Here is a 21,091-nt window from a genome sequence, read left to right as displayed (position 1 = left end):
AGGCACAGGAACAAGCAGACATAAGCTGGAAAGAAATGAGGAGTTAGCATTTCTTAACTATTTAGACAAACTTCTGACAGTAGGTAGAGAATGGGAGAAAAGCTGTAAAAACTAACTGCTTGTAAGAGGTTTCTGAAAGATGCAAACTAGACCAGATGTCTCTGATCAGGATGAGCTGGACATCAGGACCGCCTCTGGAGGGCACTTCTAGTTCCTTTTTTCCAGCCACTGCTTTTGTATGAACAACAGCAAAGCTGCCAGGCACGCAAAATGGCCTTTGATTTCATCTTTCCATTAAAGTGTTGCAGCTGAGATGACCTTGCTATACTAAAGCAGTCTCTCCCTCTCAAATCCTAGAGGTGCGCTCCAAACACTGGAGTACAAGGAAGGACTATGCAAAGATTTCTATCACAAGACTGTGACTGTGTCTCGCTATAAAGGAGGCTTTTAATTAGGCAGTGTTCAGCTACCAGGCTACACCTTTCTCTGAGAACTCTGGGCTGATTCCGATCCAACTAGAGAAACCCTACAGCTTACCTCGCATGCAGAGTGGCTGATTACACAAGAAGCAGTCACACGTGCCTCGAGATGTGATATGCTGGTACACCACAGAACGGGAAAAGAAACCAATGACACCATGTGCTCCCTTTACAAATGCACCCAAGGAGTTCTGAAAGCTCATCATTCTCCAAGCAGAATAAACACTGGGACTGAGAACGACAGAACTGTGGATGGGTTTTTGTTTCACCACTAAGTATGTTCGATGCAGATGTTCTTGAACACGTGATCACATCTCATTTTTGGCACATAAAATCCACAGGTGCACAGCACCATCAGACAATGAAACCACTACTGTCACCAACTTCAATAAACTCATACTAGCCCCCTTCTTTCTTCCCAATGGCTATTTATAGACCATTGAAGAAAATGCTTTAGTTGGGATTTTCAGTCTATAAATATTATTCACGTTCACAGCAGTGAACAGACTGATGCAAAAGCCCGCACTGGCTCTGCCACAATGCCATTTGGTTATCCATGTGCACTGGAAATGGCCCAGTCACATCATTAGTATGAAAACCGGACAGGCTTGTAACTGCTCCTGACTGAATACAAGATAATTTATCTAACCAGAGCTGGCAGAGGGAACAAAATGGTCCTTTGGTATTTTTATCGAATTTGCATGAACCTGAAGAGAAAGCAGGCCTATAAGGTACTGACCTTGCTGGCACCAGTGTGAGAAAGAGACAGAAAGCAAAGACGTGTGATTAAATTATCTCCTCATTAGGTTTCCATAGCAATGGCTTCTAAAGCAGGTCAAAACTTTCTCAGTGGAAACAAACACGGAGCTGCATGTGGGCCAGGTGCACGCGTGCACATCTCCCACCCCAGCCATGGTGGTGCCATCGGGCTGGCCATGGGCCCTCACCATGGAGGCCGCAGCAGGGCTGCATATTGCATGAATGTGTTTATTCTAATTTATTTAAAACCCACGGAGTTGGGGCAGGTCATTGCCAGCTGAAAGCTCCTCCATAGTGAAAGAGCAGGTGCAAGGTTGCGAATGCAATGCACCTCCCCAGCCTGCACCACACTGCTTTCTGCTCGCCCTGCTGGCTGGCTGTGACAGGGTTGACTTTCTTATGACAGGGCTAGCACCAAACTACTGGGCTTGAAACCCCCCCCTGTGGCTCAGAGGCACACTGGTTCTCCTCTTCACGTGTCTCAGGCAGTGCTTGGCTGGCCTCTGGCTCCCATTGTGAGGATTATTGTGGGAGTTTCATGCCCTACTTCTTCAGAGGAGGCTGTTTAAAGGCGTCATGAATAATCTGGCTTTGACTAAATCAGGCCTCAAACAAGTGAAAACAGGGCCAAACATTCACTGCTTCTTTCTGATTCCTGCAAATAAAGGGTTTAAAGGAACACAACTTAAATGCAGACATCTCGAGTATGAAGAGATTCTACTTTTTCCTCCTTTTTTCTTCCAATATATCATTTTTAACTGACAAAAAAATGAACAATTTATTCTGTTAGTAATTAAGCGTGGCCACTGGCATCCTCACTTGGTGGTTTTGTTTGTTTTCTACTTTGTTGTTCTCAGTTTCTGCCCACCCCCTGCCTTACATCCTCTGGCAGAATAGCACTCCTGCTTCTTAGCAGAGGAGCTCACAAATTTCTGCTGAAGTTAACTCGGGAACCTTGACAAGTTCCCAGAATCAAATATGACAGAATTTAAGCCACTCCATCAGTGGTGGCTGGAGTGATGATTTAATAATAACCTCTTACATTCAGAGCGTGACCTGTAGTTTAGAGACTACAGGGGAAAAGGATTAGGAAATCTAGCGTAAAAAGCTGTCGGCAAAGGCCAGCAGATTAGGGCATCAAAGAGGGCACAATTTAGGCTTGCATGAACTCTTCTGTTGCAAAATGAAAGCCATTTTTATTGATGACTGTTTTCATTGGAAACCACTGCCAAGCGTGGCAACACCAGACTGCAGGCACTCTCCCAGCCTGAGGCTGATGTGGAGTTCAAGTGTACACCATAGGACAGTGACTAGGGCACTTCTACTAGGGCACTTCCATTGCAGAAAATCCTTAAGAGCAGATCCAGTCCACAGTTTCTCCTACAGAGCTGAGAGCACGCAGGCAACCACTTCTGTTGTGGCTTCGCTGGCTGCCTGCTAACAACCTCAGGGAAAGCCCCAACTACTGAGCAGCCTGCAACTCCTCCTCTGACATCCATAACAAGCAACCAGGGAGCTGGCTGAGATGCATGCACTCAGTGTGCAAGGAACTTGGTTTTAAGATGCTTGTCCTGCACACACAGAAAGCAAGATAAAGATACTCACACTGGTGAGCAGCTGAAACCGGGAGCTGAGGACAGTTGCCAGAGGCGCAACAGCTCCCCAGTGTTGGAATGCAAAGCCCCTGAGCAATGCTGACCATGCAGCCCATGCCATACACACAAACTACTCCCCAGCACCTTTCGTGTGGCAATTCTTGAAATTTGTGATCATTTCCTTGCTCTGGCAGAGTCTGGGATTTTGGTCTTGAAAGATCTTTGGGTACAGAACACCTAAACTGTACTGAGCTGGGTGAATCAGGGCACTTAACACAAATTATGATCATTTACTTGGTCAGTAGCATGCTTGAGTGCTACAGTTCAAGAAAAGAACAAGTGACTCATTCAGAAGGTGGCAATTCCTAACATCCACCGGCATCCAAAGGTGGCAGGAATGCCTGTGAAATGCCAGATGCAGCCACAAGTGTTACCCCCATGCATTGCTTTCTGTCTTTCCTTTCTCTAGCAGCTGCAAATTAAATAAATACATGAATAAATAAATCAGTATACAGGAGTGACTGTACCTCATCCTATCTGTATGCAGTACTCTTGGGCTTCTCACTTACTTCCCTCCTTTCTGGCAGCTCTCTGGTACATCATAACTGAAACTTGTTTAAGGGCCACTGGAGTAAGCACTGAGAGCAAACAGATCTATTTCCCAAGAGAGAAAATACACAACTTCCCCTCTGCAACATCCCCAGTTCTTCTGAAAACAGGATGAAAGTCAGGATGCAGAAGCTTAAGTTCAGGGGACTGAGTTTAACCTGGATTTCCTGGCAAACATGCAGAGCTCATCAGTCTGTCATGTAGGCTTGAATGCCTAAAAACGGGAACAGGCTATAAGTTGGATTACATTGTTTTAAATGCTCTGTTTACAATCATGAGAAAACCCTGCTCAGTCTCCCGCCTGAGTAAACATCCTTGGGGTGTTGCCATCACTTTGAAATAATAGGGATTGTATATACAATATATCCCCACATCAACATGCTATGGGGACAAAGAGAGGATAGCAACTACTAAGAACACATTCACTGCCTATTTGTTATAGCTATTGTTCTTCTAGCAAATCAGAAATCAGTGTGTCTACACAGAAATGCTCGCAGTTCTGGGCAGACTTTTGTTTCAAATGCAAAATGTCATGGTTGGAGGTACCGCTGCCGCTTTGTTGGAGGCTGACTGAGAATCTGCAAAGCCACACTAAGTGCAACTGAAAGTATCCCCGAAGTTTAAAAAGAGAATTTTGGAAAGGGCAGAAGGAAATGAAAGTAATTATTATGAGAAAAAAAGCTACAAACACATCCTTCCACGCTTTGCTGAATATTATATGACTAGGAAGCCTGCCCAGTTCCATTTACAGAAGTAACTCTAATATGGCCAAAAAATGTACAGCAATTGCAGGCTGAAGCCTGAACTAACACAACTTTCTATTCTGTTTTTACCGATAGCTTTCCAGCCTACATCAGTACCCTCGGTGTTATTCTCCACACATCTTCACATAAATCTCATAGGCCTTTGCTACAGTGAAGCTTGTCAGAATCAATCAAATGAAAAGCATCTTTGCTAGGGCATTTATAATGCATAGAGCAGGTTCACATGTGCACTTTTTTTTTTTAGCTTTATCTAATTAAAAGGAAAGTGCTGCCAGTGACAGAGGAAGGTGGCATCGCTCCAAGTAACTTCTGGATGGACAACTGCTTGAAATGACAAGCAGCTCTGTCTCCAGGCTACTTAACTCTTTTTTGCCTCCCTCCAGGCACTACGGCTGTTCTTCTACGTTACAGCAAATCACCCACTAGACAGATACTTGTTTGGCAACTTGATGGACCAAGGGAACCAAACTGTTTTCACACTGGTTTTAAACAGACGTTAATAATAACAACTGGGCAGCACAGTTACTAAGACTCAAGGCAAGACTGAGCGTACACTACTTATCCACATACACGGGATTTTTTCCTACCACAGGGCATCAAGGCTAATCTGTTTTCACTGTGGTGTATAGTAGAGACTGTCAGACTTTTTTTTTCCCAATCAGGTATCACAAAAAAGGAGACCAAACCAAAGGTTAAAGCAAACATAGCTTATTCCAGACTCCCTCAAAGCCTCTTTCTGTCTGGAATGTCTCAACTCTGTAAAATTAAACAACCAGGTGTGTTATTTTAGAACATTATATTCTAGAAGGGTTAAGCTGCAGGGTGTGCAAACAGAAACTTTGGGTGAGGGAGCTACCAATAAGTCCTGCAATTTACTGGGCCACTTGCTCTTGTTTCCCCATTCCAACTTGGGTTTTTTTTCTCTTTTTCTTCACTTTCTGAAGCAACCTGCTCAGGATACCATACAAACAACTCCCCTGAGCTCATTCTACAAAAAAGTTTGTGCTTTTAATATGAGAGGATATGTAAGTGTCCGTTGGCCAAGCTTTTACTTGGGCTTCATAATAGCATTCATAACAACAGATTTTCCAGCACCTAAAAACCTGAACAAATGTTTTCAATTCACACCCCCTAAGCTGTTTCAGAAGTCTAGAAGTGAATGTACATCTGCACTGAGTTTCATGTTTGGAAAATTAGACTCTTCTAACAACAGAAGAAGCTTTGCAACAAGTTCATCCCAGATCTATTGCACAGCAGAGGTGACCACAGAAGCACTGTCCCCAAAAAGAACATGTTTTCCTGTCTCTTGCAGCATGTCCATGCAGCAAAATTTAGTCAAAAGCCACAAATTAAACAACAAACATGAAAAAGCCTCTAGAGCTGACACGTCCTCCCCCAAAAAGCTTCCAACTCGGCATTTTAGTATTATCTGATGGACTTGAAATATTCGTTTTTCTGCAGATCAATTTTATAAGCTCTCCCTACAACGAAGAGGGCTGAATTGACTCTGAGCTAGAGAAATGAAACCAGCACTGATGGGGCTGGTTGCCATGAATAAGCATAGGCGTGTACTATTTCGGTTTTGATTATTTTCTGTGGCATCAAGTAGATACTCATTATTTTAAACACTGTCCACATACTGATGGCTTGTTTCCTACTGTGAGAATTTCTGACACAACTCCCTTGTGCCAATTTCATATATCCAATTGGGTTAACTATGTATGTATGCCCCTCAGCTTTAGAAGAAATCCTCAAAAAGGACACTTGCAATCTTGAATGGTCTACAAAAATCATAGGTCTCTTCCATCTGGTATAAGATAACATGGTTAACTTCTCTTCAATGAAATAAATGAGCATTCTCAGATTACAATCGCTGAAAAGATGTTTCTACAGATACTCTCTCCTCACTCAGTTATTTGTGAAATAACATCTACAAAGAGGCACGGTTCAGGAAGCTGGCTAGAACCTGTAAGAGGACTTTATTCCCAGTTGGATGCTGCCCTCCTTTGAGATCTTTATCTTATTATTATCTGAGGTGGATAATGATATTTGCTCATGGAGAAAGTGCTTTGAGAAAAGTATTATGATTATAACCTTAAAAGCTTACTTCTCCGACTACAGTACTTATAATGTTCCCATCCACTTGGCACATTTAGTTTCATTACAGTGCTACAAGCAGAAGCATCCTTGAAAGGAACTTATCCATGCATGTATCAATATCTAAATGCATCACTTTTAAACCTTAAGTCTTCTGGGCTTTCTCTGTTAACAACAAATGAAATGGAGGCAATGATGGCACCAACGTAAAATGCACTTTTATCCATCTCACGCTGTTCTGAAAAGAAGTATCTACCTCAAGCAAATCATCACTGCTTTCTCCATGAGTGATGAAGAGAGATAAGGCACCTCTAAAAGATAATGAATAACTTCTCAAGATCTTTAGCATGAATCAGCTTTTAGACACTTGTGTAAGAAGCCTATAAGCAGCTGTTCCACACTAGATACCTGACTTCCACATGGAGAGCACTCAGTGAGTCAAGCCCCATGGCCCACATCTACTGCAGCTCCCTCTGGGACTGAGGCTGGCTCTGCTGAACTGGCAAACTGCAAGGGCAGCAATTTTTTAAATCTTTCCTGCCATGGTCCAGTTGAACCCTGGCTCCCCTAGAAGTTACTCAAATGTGGGGCTATAACTTTACTAAAGCACCTTACATGCAGACCTGTACTCTGCTCTGTGCAGTGCCTCTGAACTAATCCAGCTGGCACAACCCTACAACATGAAGGCAATGGGAAATACGGTATCAGTTGTCTTCCTGAACTGCTGCACATTACCCTTAGCAGTAGGGATCCAGGATCTTGGGATCAAAGGAAGGAGGTACTGAAAACAAGTACACACATTGCAGCAGGAGGTGACAGTAAACAGAAACCCTCTCAGTCCACACAGAGAGCTTTTTATTAAGGACTGCTAAAATTAAAGTTCCTTTTAACTTCGTTTTTAAATACTTTACTCCCTTGGCACCTTCTTCAAAAGCACAGCTACAAACCCAGGAGCGCACAGGAAAAGGAAAGTGGTTTAAACTTCTAGCTCTCCCTTCCCCTCGCCAATCTTTCCTTGACTGTGTTCAGCTCTAGCCCCATAAAGTTATTTTTAAGCAGCTTTAATTTGCAGAGAATGTGTAATCAGTAACGTTCCTTAAAAATGACTACCAGTCTTAATGGTGTATCACGTCCTGAGTGCACACAGAAGGGAGAAAAGATAACCCTCCTTTGAATGAAAAGCAAACGAACAAACAACAAAATAACAAAATGCCAAGAGAGAAAGAGAGAAGGAACAGGTTCCAAACTGGGTTTCATTAATAGAGGCTGCATCTTAAGCCTTGAAGTACCGATGCAATTTAAAATGAATTTACTCCAAGGAAAAAGAAAACACCAAATTCCCCCTCCCTCCTTTCTGACCTCCTGTGCCTTCACTTACTTTCTTTCAGTGTCAGGTGTTGATGCGGTGCTGCTGAGACCAAGTGACTCCTGCAAGAGAAGACACACAGCAGTGAGAGCAGACACGAGAGGAGCCTGTGCCCAATTTATGTAGAAAATCAAATTAAAGAACAAACAAACAAAAACAGATGACCAAAATCACAGTGCTTACCTCAATCTGGGATCGCAGTTGTAGAGATGTGGGACTGGCATCAGGTTTCTCCTAAAACAGAAAAGATGTCGGGTTAGTGAAATTACAAAGAAGAGTTTGGAAGGGGTGAAAAGAAGAAACAGGGTAGCAGAGTCTTGGACTACCTCAAAACCTGTTGAATGGGAAACACCAGCCTCTCTGGGAGGAATTGCTCTCTAGATACATTCTGAAATGCTCCAATAAAGGAGAATTACACCACTGGAGGTTACAGAGCAACATATTAATGTCACACAGAGGGGATTCAAAGCTAAATATAAAGAGGAATGAGCTCTTTTCACTAAATGATCTTAAGAGATAGTCACAGAAAGATCTACAACTCTCTTCAGTATTTCAGTTTTCTTTCCCTTATGTGTTTATTTGTCATTTACAGTTAAGCCACTTGAAGTCTCTATGCCCTGTACAGGGCTCCAAATAGGTTAAAGTCCCAGGCAAATATGGGGGACAGAGTAAAAGCTAAGGATCCATTTCTGCTGACAGACCGCATGAGCCTAAACATACCTGGCTAAAGCAGACTGATTCTACTCATCATGCACTGCTCCACAGCCTTCTTACTGCTGGTAGTTGCAACACAAGTTTTACCACAAACATAGTTCACAAATGCTTTACACTAACAAAAATATTGTTGTTTTGAAACTTTAAAGTATAATTTATAAAAAATAATAGATAATAATTAAGAATAAAAACAGTATTTTTTGCTCAGTATTTCTATGAGAAGTTGCACGGAAAGTGCAAGATACAGATAACTGCTAGATACAGATAACCATTTTCCATAGCAGTGTTAAGGGCTTTGCTCAGGGATGGTTCATAGGAGCCAAGAACAATGCCTATGACTTTTGAGTCCCAGTTATCATACTAATGACGTGCCCAGAAAAACATGCACAAGCTTTAGTTTCTCAAATGAGTAAAATAAAAAATGTGTTTCAGAAAGTAGGCAGTTGAGGTTTGGGGTTATGCATCATGGAACACCCTTTGGGGAAGGGATGTTAGCAACAAGAATCTTCCTCATGCAGGTATCTGTATTTCTGCTACTGCTGTGGATTAAGAGGCAAAAATTACATTATGTCATCCCACAACTTAATAGTCAAATCCAAGCAAAATTTCTACAAATTTACTTTAATGAAGAATATACAGGAAAAAAAAATAAATCAGTACTGAAAGAGCATTCTCTGCTAATGGGCTACAACTACTGAGAGGATTTTGGTACATTCCAGCAAGGCCTGTTTTTCACACAGAAACGCCAACAGGATGGAACTCAAATTCCCTTCCTCCAAATATCTGGGATAGAACCATCTACTCCAGGGCCCAGTCATCTAGATTCCCATCACAGTCAACAGAGAGGCAGTAGCTCCTACAGAACAACTTGCCTGACAGGTTTCAGATACCTCAAGTTAGATAAGACGAGCCCCACTCCTGGTACATAATTTAATATTAACAGGTCCATATCGTTAACCATGATCTACTTGAAATTAGTGGGAAAATTCCAATTAGAATGAAAGAACCAAATAAAAGTCATTTGTCAGTATCGAGAGCTGCAATTCACAACTTGATCTGCATGTGAAACAATGGAAGAGCCTGCTTAGAACCATTTCTCCTCAGCAGCTCACGAAATTACTGCAAAGATGGTAATGTAACCAAATGGCCATCATAGCTGAGTAAGCAACCACAGTAGAACACACACTCAAAGAAAAAAGATACGGACTTATTTCTCAATCCTGGAGGTCTTTTTGTTCATGCATTCCTCAGCCTACATGTAAATCCCTTATCTCTGTGAAATTGTACTTCCTATGCCCTTTGATTACAGAAAGGATGACAAAATATTCTTAAGATTTAATACAAAAAGGAAAGCTAGACACGATTTTCTGGAAATGCAGCCTTTTAACACAGACAGGAAATTACCACTGACTGCCATGAAGTGGCATTGGATTAATGCACCCAGAAAGTTCGTAAGGCCAGAGTCTGCAAAAGCATGAAGAACCATCACGCAGCTGCCAGTCACAGCAGGCAGAAGGACACAGAGCGGCTCATTGCCACATGCTTGTTATGAAGCGTTCAAGGCTGACACAAGGTCATTGCCCAACTTGGGGATTTTGCCTGAGGTCTGCTTATCTGCTTTTGCTGATCTTAAAGCATAGAAAGGGAACTGAAGTCCTCGAGTGGAAGACAGCATGAAAAGGAGATCACATCCACTCATTGACAGACTTGAGGGCTCCTTCTGAAGTCAAGCAGAAGCTGGACCGAGACCAGGGAAATTCCACAGATGCTCACAGATCAAGGAAGTGAAATTAGCCATTTGGCACCAGACATTCCCCTCTTTCTCCATTAGCTCTGTCAAAATGGAATCCATGCAAGTATTTCATCCAGGAAAGACTGCAGGCACACCACTACAATCCTCCTTGCCCAGTCTCTCACCCTGGCCTCAAAGAGGGAGGGAACAGAAGCCCTATGTTCCAAACACGTCTCATAAGCACTTCATTAGTCCACAGATTGGCACACAGCTGAGAAATGGAGCATTTTACAAGCTAGCACATCTTAAAGCTTCACGTAGCCACTCAGGAGAACCAGCTGTGTGTCCAGCATGCCTTTAGACTCCAACTTCTCAGCAGTACATGTTCCACTTTCTGATTTATCTGTTGCTTTAAAAAGCTGCCTGTTGCAAGTGCTTTTTAAAATATATTGTAGTTTTTGTAAATTAACATTCACAAGACGCTATCTAGGTTCCCAAGGCTTTGTAGAAGTCTTTCACTTGAGCAGTTACTTGTGAACTCATAGCCTGAGATTGCAATTAAATGGAAAATTACCACTTCCAGCCTAAAATGAAAACTATGCAGATGATTAGCCAGCTGCATCCCGTGTAACAAAATCCTAAGAAAAGCTGACTGTATTTGCTTTCTTTTTTCTCACTGTCAAGCCCGCCCTGTTTTAACAGAGGTGGTTTTATAGGATCAAGATGACTGTGGAGGACAGAAGAAAGGACAACTCTCCTCTTCCTCCTCTAAAACTTTTCAATGCTGGAATGCAAAACGCTCAATAGTCTTGTATTGCTGTGATTATTATACCTATTTTCCTTTTCAACAGAACAGTATTTTTTGCTATTCAGACAAGAAACTAAAGGAAAATACTTAAGAAAATACTGCTCTTGACTGAACTTTTGGCATAGATTTGTATCGCTGACAGAAATTTTATCATTCTAGAGTAATTCTATTTATTTAGGTTAAAATCAGTTAAACCTCACATTAAAATCCACAGGTTGTGTTGACTTGAATCCAGCAGGATCAGAGCCTTTTTCCTACAATGGGCTAGGTCTGTAAGGCTGAAAAAACCCTGTTCTGCTGGCATGCTGTCAAGCACGCCACATCGTCTCAAAAAAATATTTTCAAAGATTAGTCTCATGAAAGCACATCTTTCACCATTCTGAAGAGAATCTTAAAAATGAAACACAGAATGTGGGGGCAGAGATACAACCACTGCAGTAACCCTAGCAGGTATTACTAGCCCTCTGGTTCACACAGAGTAGGTGATGGGCCTTCTCTGTCCTAGCCCCAGGTAACTGCCCTCTGTGCATCCGTAAAGCTGGTCTGAGCATACCACATATTCATGCCACACTATGTAGTATTGGTGCAAGAACTCTACTTGACCTCAGGAAGTACCTGCAGACTCCCTGATTGAAATGTGATTAAAGCCGAGACCCAGCTGTCAGGGGAAGGGAAACAGAACAGGTGTCACAGTGCCCTGGTAACACCCTCATGGCTGCACTGGGGACACCGCCCAGAGTGGGCACTGGACAGAGGAAGTGGCAGGGCTGGTCAGGTGCACAAGACATGTGAATACATGAAGTGATCTTGTTTCTTTCCCCAAATCCCCCATGTTGAAAGAAAACATGACTTGTAAGCTTCACAACCAAGATCTGAGGCTTATGCTTCAGGCCTTAAGTTGCTCACCTCAGGGCCCAAGGAACGAACCTCCTTCACATACAGTTCTCCCCTTCACTTTGTCACTATGTGCTTTATTAAATCATTTGGATACATTTTCATTTCACATAATGTCGATTTCTAAATAACGTCATTTTTTGTTTTGTATTTTACCCTCCTTTTAAAAATATTACCCTCAAAAGTGCATATGGGAAGAATGTATTAAAGCACGAAGCATGCAGGCAAGAACCTGGAAACACATTTCCCAACTGGAACAAAAGGTTTTGAATTCATGAGGGCCTTTTCCTCCAGTGGTAACTCCAGTTCAGTTGTTTTGAGTGCAGCACAAGAGATAAGGAAAACCTTTGCCTACACAAACCTTTGCCTACCTTGTGCTACCATTCTGCTGCTGAAATGCATGGGTGTAGCAGAGAAAAGCAGGAAACCCGAGCACCTGGAGTAAGGCCCCTGCATTCTACAAGAGGACATTCACATATTTTAATTACCTAAATATTAAGCTTCACCTGTGCTCAGCGCTACAGCTTAGTTCAGGAAACTACATTTACTGAATGAATCCCCTGTAATTAGAAATTCATGAACCTCTTCACAGTTTCTACTACAGGAACTGCAGGCATCTGAATTATAAATTTAAACACTCCTGTGCAGATCCCAAGGTGGGATTAATCTCACTGTGCAGACAGCAACTGTGAAAATTGAAATCCATGCAAGTGCTGGGAAAATTTAGGGGCATAACCAACGGGAAAGGAGATGACTAAAACGCTCATAAATTTATAAACAGTTTTACGAATTCACTGTAGCAGGTGTAAATATGCCACCTACAGGGGAAAACTTCTGCAAGGAAATTCTGACAGCCTCTTCCCCCAAACACCTTCCCCGTTGCTCTGAAGGTGCACTGCATGCTCCAGTCTAGCTCTTGAAACAATTAAACAATGCCACATGTGAAAGACAGCCAGAGCACAGAGGCCTCCAAGTGTTTGTTTTGCTTGGAAAGCAGCCGTTCTGCCTGGAGTCCTCCACCACATAGCGCATCTCAGCCCCTGCGTAAGTTCTGCAGGAGGTGAAGACTGGCTTCTTGTGCAGAGACTGTCAGGTACACAGGTGCTTCATGGAAATTGCCTGCGAGTCGCTAGCTATGGGTCACAGAACAGAACAGAGAAATAAAACCACCTATCCCTGTACCTACCGCCTCAGCAAGGAGGGAATTACCCAGCTCAGAGAGTTTCCTGTGGTTCAGATCAGTTCAAGTCACATTTTGAGCCTCAGACTGCTGCCTCCAGACCATACTTTCAGCAGAACTGTTTCAGTGGAGAGGGGAGGCTTTCTGCTCCATTACCCCCATGTGTTAGGCCAGAGCTGACACATGCTAAATGATAACATCCTGCAGCAGCAGCAAAATGCTGGGTCAAGGAAATGAGCTACGTAGGAGGAATGGTTAAAAAATGGGAATTCAACCAAGTAAATACCTCTTTTACACATGAAATAATAGTCCAAAAGTCTCAGTGCCTCACAAGCAACACAGATGTCGTCCAACTCTTAGCTTAACTAATGACTGTAGATTCAGAACAAGCACGCTACTACAGCACTCACATGCCTGCTTTTAGCGTTAGGCATGGAAGAAAAACCATGCCTCTCTACTGGACCTATCCAACATAACACATCATAGGGAGCAGTGTCTGATGTTCTCCCCTCTGCCGACCATAAAAAGTAGCAGTGCTGTTGTTTGCTTCTTTTTCTTTTTTCCCCCATCTCAAACACATTGTATCCAACACTAGGGTTGGAAAACACAGGCTGAAAGAGTCTACAATGATTTTGAAAAACATAATTCATTAGTAATTACGAAGGAACCTCTGTAAAGCTCTATAGCAATGAAAAGCTAGGCAGTCCTAATGTGAAAATGCACGTGCTACAAACAGGGTCTGAACCCAGAAAAATAACAGCAGACAAAAAAAAACCACCACAAAAGCCTTCTGAGAAAGAAAAGTCGATACAAGAACACAGCTTTCTCCAGTACAAAGATCTGATATGTCCAAATCGATTTTCCAAGCAAGATGATGCCAAAGCTACTACAAAGAGACTGTAGCTGTCTCAGTGGTAAAAATGTATTAATATAAAGCTCCGTACATACAATAGGGCTGCTGCAGGTCTTGGACTGATGTATTTTACACCCATCACCCAAACGGTAAAACAGTAAAGCATTCTTGTGCTGATATAACCACGTCTATACTAAAGCTGTTGCTTGGTATATATTGCCCCTGCTATATCCGAATAAAGCTCCTAATGTCTGTCAACATCAACACTTAACCTTTATTGTTCAAGTACAGTCAAAAGACAGTTATTTGAGGGGAAATAAAGCAAAATATGGGGGGTTTCAGAAAGGACTTGATGTGGATGGGAAGTTAAAAAAAAAAAGCCAATAGCAGCAATAATGCTTAAATGTGAAGAGAGGATGAAGAGAGGGGGATGAAGATGTGGCACAGGTGACGGAGGTGCAAGACAAAGTCTAACTGGATATTGCACAAAGCCAGAGCAGCACACTGCAACCACCCTTTGCTTTCCAGCAATTGCAGTATCAGGAATTCGGAGTGGTTTTTAAGTAAAATACCAATACTATCACAGGTGAGATGGCAAGAACCACAAGCGGCTCTACTTAAAGCCATGACAGAATATTACAAGACTCTCACTATTGAAAGCCCTGTTCAGTTTTTATTCACCTTTCAAATTCAGAATACCAATTCCTTGGGTAAGTTACGCTCTCCACCTCCTTCTGTGAAAGATTTCTCAGAACTTACTCATTTTTCACTTTCATGTATACAATTCTGCAATACGTTTAGTATTAAGCTTTTTCACCACTTTCTCGATTTCTCATCAAAATATGTCTTCTCTTCTAGAAAATGGGCAAGGAAAGCAACATGGAGTCTGAGGCTAAGATCAACACCTCCATGAACCTTACACAGCCATGCTACAAATTACCTCAAACTGACCTACCATGGAAACACTGGCTAACACAGATCCACTTGAAGTTGCATTGGTATTAATTATGTATTTGCGTACCAACAAGCCACGTCCATGCCTCCAGCAGACAAAATTTCAGATGAGCTATAGTGTGAATGAATAGAAGCTTGGAAGCTGAATCAATCCCTACACAAAAATCACAGGGATTCTGGCGACAGTTTTTTTTTACTCCAGTACTGATAATTTTTTTATACGCATGCTCTCTAGTTAATTATAACACTTTAATTAATTATAGCATCTAACATAAAAAAAAAGATACTCTCTATGTTATTTTCACTTTATGCTGTACCCGAAAGTAAACTACCAGTGACTTATTCAGAAGATCTGTAGCAGAAAACCTAAAGATGGCTTCGATTTACTGACACCTTAAAAACATTGGTGAAATTCAGGAGAAGGCAAATCAGAAGAAAGTGCTGATCATTAAGAAATCCAAAAAGAAGGGGTTTTTTTTTGCCATGCCCCATGCCATGGGGGATGCATGGGGAACTAGCAGTCAAGTCCTTTATTCCAGGAAAAAAAAGAAAAAAAAAGAAATATTCTTTATTACTTTCATTCTGGGAAAGTTGCGATTTGGTTTACTTTGGAAAGAAAGCATTTTTTATCATTTTGTATCAAACATTTAAGAAATCATTATTCATTATGCATTTAATTATATTATATTGTTATATAATATTACAATATATAATATATATAATATTTTAATTCAAAAATCGTATTTTTTCTTATGTCATGTTGATAACCTGCAATGCATTTTATGTCTCAAACTTCCACCGCTATTGCCATTGTCATTTGCAGATCGGCTACTGCAGCGAGACAGTTTTCTACCTCATTCACCTGAGATACTTCACGTTCAAGACCCAAAGCCCCAAAGCCCCACGTTTGAAAGTGATCCCTACCTTTTCATTCCTTCCATCAGATCCAAGAGTTGCAGTGGATGGCAGCCTTGGTTCTGCAACCGCCCGCTTTGGGGCATGTGCCACCAGCAGGCAAGGCAGCCCTGCAGCCAGGCTGCTGTTATCAGGCCGTGCTCTTCCACACTCACAACCTACCCCTGGCTTCATGCTTCTGCAGGAGAATCTACACCTATACACAGTTTGCTGATTTTGAAAAGTTTGCATACATAGAGGCATATGTACATACTCTATTTCTTCTGTTTAAACGGGAAATCAAACCTTCCGGGACATGACTAAAATCTTTTATTTAATTTAAAAAAACCCAAACAATTACATCTTTCTCACATTCACAACAGAATTTCTAATCAAAGACGCAGCAATCCTGAATTCAGGTCTTCATTAGTAGAAAGCACTGACTAGACTGAAGGCTAGAGCTCTATTTTTAATAGTTTAGACTCAGTATGCCTTTTCTGCTGATCTGCAGTTTCAGTTTAATGTTTTTAACCCGGTTTATTTCCCTTCAGTGACTCCTGTGTTCATTATTTCCTGAGAAGACTCCAGTCAGAAATCTGTAACAGCTCTCTGTATGTCTCAGCACGCACAGGCACATGGGGTTGGTGGGGTCTGACTATCCTTTAAGCTGCTCAGACTTTGGGAACAGAAGGAATACACTAAGAAAAGGTTTTGAGAAATTTCTATCAGCAGACAAACGTGTGTCAGCAAAAAAATCCACTCTTTGCTGACATCTTTTATTACAGTCAGATCTTTCCAAGGAAGCTATTTGTTTCAAGATCCTTTTTATGAAGGCGCACTTGAAGCAGAAAAGAAACTGTTTACACTGGGAAATACTTCAATATTATTTATTTCTTCTCTTAAAAACTGACATTTAGAAATGGAATCAACATTGAACTTGAAAACAAACTGGTTTTGTTTACCACTTAGGTGTGTGAAAGTGAGCACCTGGAAGTTAAGGTGGATAGTATGAATCCATTCCCTAGAGCTATGCGTTGAACCGTTTGCTCTCAACCTGTAAGACACACTCCAAGAATGTGAGGGGGTGCAGGAAGAGATGCAGGGGGTGGCAGTTGGATGCTAACTTCAAAGTCTCCTAGAAAATGAAGGAGAAATTAATTTTTTGAACGAGAGAACCGAAAACAAATTAACCATATTAATGAAAAAAATGATGAGCCCACAAAATTGCTAGTCTGCGTTTATACATCCACCCTGCCATAAAAACTGCCTTTGATAAAGAGACTTCTAAAATTAGTCAGTCTTTCTTTACCTTTGAAATTAAAGCCTCTATTTGATGGATGCTGTGGGCCAGACCTTTGCTGACTGAAACCTTCATCAGTGGCTATCACATGACGACTATCAAACTGAATTTTGTATTAAATCCAATCCACTGTATTGTATTTCTGGTCCCACAGATGACATGCAAGGCTGTTCTCATCAGAGTGCAAAATTATGACTGATTGTTAGGCCCAGTGTTGTGTATTTAAACAAGTTGCACAGCTCCTTGGCTCTCCGAAGACCACAGGATCACCTCTGGTATCTCAGTGCTCACAGAAAAGACAGCACTCCCTATGACACAAAGACGAAAGCCAGCTGGTGCTCAGTAAGCATTAGTCTGATAGTACTAAGTAGCGGATGTCTACACTGTAACAATAGAAATCCGTATCTACACAGTTACTGATAGAAGTACTCTTGACTTGCTCTTTACATTTAAGGAAAGACTGCGGCTAGAAGCTCTTAGGCCACTGACTCCCATCATAGCGGTAAGGGCTTAAAGTGAAGACTTCCAACAGGCTATTAACCCTCGCTTCTGTGGGAGGCCCCGCTTCAGCTACCAGCTTCAGTCAGTTGTCCCGAAGCTCAGCTTTTCTGCTGACAGATGCGGGTGACCCCCAAGACATCAGACATTGCTAGCGTGAGGTTTTGCCCAGCAGAGAGCAGAAAAGTGGAGAATGCAGGCTACAGCATGCAATGGCAGCCATCCCATCATAGACTGAGTCAGAACCTCTTCCAAACACGAAGCCAACAAACAAACCCAGCACTACCAGTGTTTGAAGAAACAGCAGGGATGACACTGTTAGGTGCTGCTCACATATGAAGTGTTTGGAGCTCATGCAGCTGTTCTTCAGTGATCACCAGCATTCAGACTTGAGGAATCTGCACAAAGAGTTGCCACCGCTGCTCCGGGCAAACCATCTGCAGTCCTCATCCACAACTACTCATCAGAGGGCTCCAGAAAAGCCCAGCTACTCAGTCTATTTCACTCCTGAAGCAGCATCTATGATGAGTGTCCCAAACTCCACTACAGCTGCCTGCATTCTTGACATCAGTCACGCCTGACGTCAAGAATGCAGGAACTGGCAAAGCAGGAGAAAGCAAAGATCAAGTGCAGCACAGGCTTGCACTCCAAGAGCCACCTGCAGCTGCTACACAGTCAGTGACCCACATACACTTTGTTCCAGCACAGCCTGTACAAGCTCTGTGCTCACAGGGCACCTTCTCCTTCACCCTACCCACTCAGTGCCGTATTTTACTATTAAAGGAGCACTGCAGTCACAGCACATCAAGTTATGGCATCAAAAACGCAGACACGCATTGCTTTTTACATTTTTGTATGTTTGGAAGGTCAGTTATGAAGTAAAACAGATCCCTCAGTAACCAGCAAGTACTTCTGTTTGGAGGTCCTCTGCTACTTGTGCTGAACAGTGTCTTGTCACAGACAGAATAGCACAAGAGGGGACCACGAGCTGCAGCATGTCTGGATAGTCGGTAAAAACAGCCAGCACAGCAAGCACGCCTCACCTGTACTGGCACAGAGGAGGTTCAGCCCTCACCAAGACTGTAAAGCTAAATAATTGGAAGGAGGCCATTTACAACTGCAAATGCAAGAAACGCCTTTGTAACCCTGGAGTCCAGCTAGAGCATGCATTCTCCACATTAAGGCCTGCTGATTTAATGACAATATAAACGCTGTCTTTTGCTGTCTTCCTGCAGGAACTCAGGGGCTTCACGATGGCTCCCAATCTGCATAACTAAGCCTTCACAATCTTCTCTACATACACTGAACAGAAACAGTTAGACCAAACCTAGAAAACGAAAAAACTCAAAAGACAAATGGAATACTGCAGGCAATGAAATGACAAAGCACCAGACTAGGAGCAACAAAGGAAATGCTGACAGCTGGAATGTGCAGCAAAAGTAAGGCGAAAGCAGACTGTACACTACAAAGCTCAAGGTAAGAGGAAGTGCTGAGCCAGACCTCATCTCGGAGACAGATAAAGCAGATGGAATAAAGAACCATCAGCAGAACAATTGAAAACAAACACCTATTGCATAAACCTCTCAAACAGAAAGGCAGTAGCAAATGTACACGTGAAATACAAAGCCCCTAAACGTTCCGTAAATCAGCCCTACAAGTCCAGAGACCCTTGCTCTCCTTAATGGCATTGCACTGTTGATATGAGTGATACCATCTCAATTGCAACCTAAGAGAAAGGGGATTCTAAAGCTTTACACTGTGGAAATCTACTGAAGTCAAATTACTACAGCTAACAATTTGCTACCAAGCCTTTGCGTGCTGCTTCGTCACTGCTGGCAAGCGCACTGGGCAGGCACATTGTGAGCTGCCTGGTTGCACCAGCCAATGCATGTGCTGAGGGAAGGAGCATGCTGTGTCTTGATTCCTCTGCCTACAGGCAAACACAAATTATGCGTGCAAAACCCTGCAACAAATGACCAAACACCTTGCCACTGCAAATGCCTTCGTGTAAGGCGCCGTGACTCAGTTTGCTGGTAGGCCCTCTAACGAAATCTATTTTACTGAGGTAAGGAAAATCTGAGCAAAGTCAAATTTAAGCTGTACGAACACCTGCAAGAATTTCCAAATGCCTGGGTTTTTATGCAGCCAAGACCTGCTTGTTTGGGCAGGTGCTACCAGTGCTATGGGAGCGTCCATGGCGCAAATTCCTCTGCTCAACCACCTTCACAAGGGAAAGGTGCCCTGGTTTCTGCTTGAAACACAACAGCTACAGAATGGCTGGTCTGAAAAAGCTGCAGTTTTTCTGCTCAGACTCCCCTCAGTACCTGAGGTTTCCTCTAGGCTAAGTCTCTAGCAGGGCTTAGTAACAACAGCTGGAGGCTCTCCTTCAAGGCAAACGCATTTCTTTAAGAGCTCATGTTGTTTCAGACCCAGTTCTACCACAGACTATTCCTCAGTATTATTTTCTCTTATTTAAGGTTACGTGAATTCTGTGAATACGTGCCCACCAAAAGATACAGAATGGGTCTTACATTACACAACGTTTTGTTAAAAACAAGTCCTTAAGCATGCAGGGAACCCTTTACAAGTGCAGTGTAACCACCAAGTGACTCTCTGACATAGTGGTTTTAATAATGCCATCTCTTCCCATAAATCTATTCACAACAGTGACTCCAATTGCACAGGTTGGCAGCACAATTCTCTGCTGATCTTTCTGACACTGTTGCACTGTATTTATGCTGTAAATCAGACAAATCTCCCTGTAATTTCTGAAAAGATTCCAGTTTGTATTCAGGTGTGTAAGCAGTTTTTCTGTAAAATATCTGAGAATTGAACAGGCTTTTGTAGTACATACATAATAAATTCTCTGAGCTATTCCTCTCTGAGAAAATGTACTTTAAGGCAGAAGATTTAGAGTATTCTTCATTTCCACATTCATTTGAATAAGAATAGGACGTTAGCAGGCGTAGCTGAAACTACAAAATAATCTCCCGTATGCTACACTAGGCTTTCACAGTTACCAGCAGGTCCTGCTATAAGAATTAGGTCAAGTATATTGCAATGTGCCCAGAGCGCTACCTACTTCTATACAACACGGTTTTATGTACTTACACTGGCTTTCAAAGCAACATCAGCATCAAATAATCTCCCTGACCTTCTACTCTGCTATTCATTTACCTTAATCCCAGATCCTTTGAATATATATATTTGAAATATAATCTTTCAAAGACATTGAGTGGTCAGGACAAGGTATTCAACCACGTGCCTGTCAACAGAACTCACACACTTAAATTATGGCATGTTTTCACACACTTTATGAATGGAGTCCTGATCCCACACGTGGAGTACAAGTAGTAAGAGTAAAAAGTTAGTAGATAATATAATTTTGTATTTTTTAGAATGGAATTGCAGTGTTTGTAGAAACCGTAGCTTTCCATGTTTCACAGTACGCTGAGATGCAGTTTCTACACAACTAACCAAACCTGTACTGAACAGACAGATCTTTTTAAATCTGGGGGAAAAAAAAGATTAAATCACTCACTGTCCAAGCACGTCTAGAGGCTCGTTGTGAGTTCATGAGATCACAGAAAGAAAG

General features: G+C 42.2%; 1 protein-coding gene across 9 annotated transcripts in view; it reads right to left on the bottom strand.

The window, feature by feature from the left end:
• Nucleotides 1-21,091, bottom strand: part of SASH1 (SAM and SH3 domain containing 1) — a 531,322-nt gene that overhangs the window by 56,852 nt on the left and 453,379 nt on the right. For all 9 annotated transcript variants that reach the window (XM_025149369.3, XM_025149372.3, XM_025149371.3 and 6 more), the window contains 2 exons: nt 7,853-7,903; nt 7,682-7,731 (listed from right to left, as the gene is read on the bottom strand). In XM_025149369.3, coding sequence (XP_025005137.2) covers nt 7,682-7,731; nt 7,853-7,903 — 101 coding nt within the window. The remainder of the gene's footprint in view (nt 1-7,681; nt 7,732-7,852; nt 7,904-21,091) is intronic.

This window comes from Gallus gallus, chromosome 3 (genome assembly GCF_016699485.2).
Source record: "Gallus gallus isolate bGalGal1 chromosome 3, bGalGal1.mat.broiler.GRCg7b, whole genome shotgun sequence".
Classification (NCBI taxonomy): domain Eukaryota; kingdom Metazoa; phylum Chordata; class Aves; order Galliformes; family Phasianidae; genus Gallus; species Gallus gallus.
This window is presented reverse-complemented; position numbering and strand designations above follow the sequence as displayed.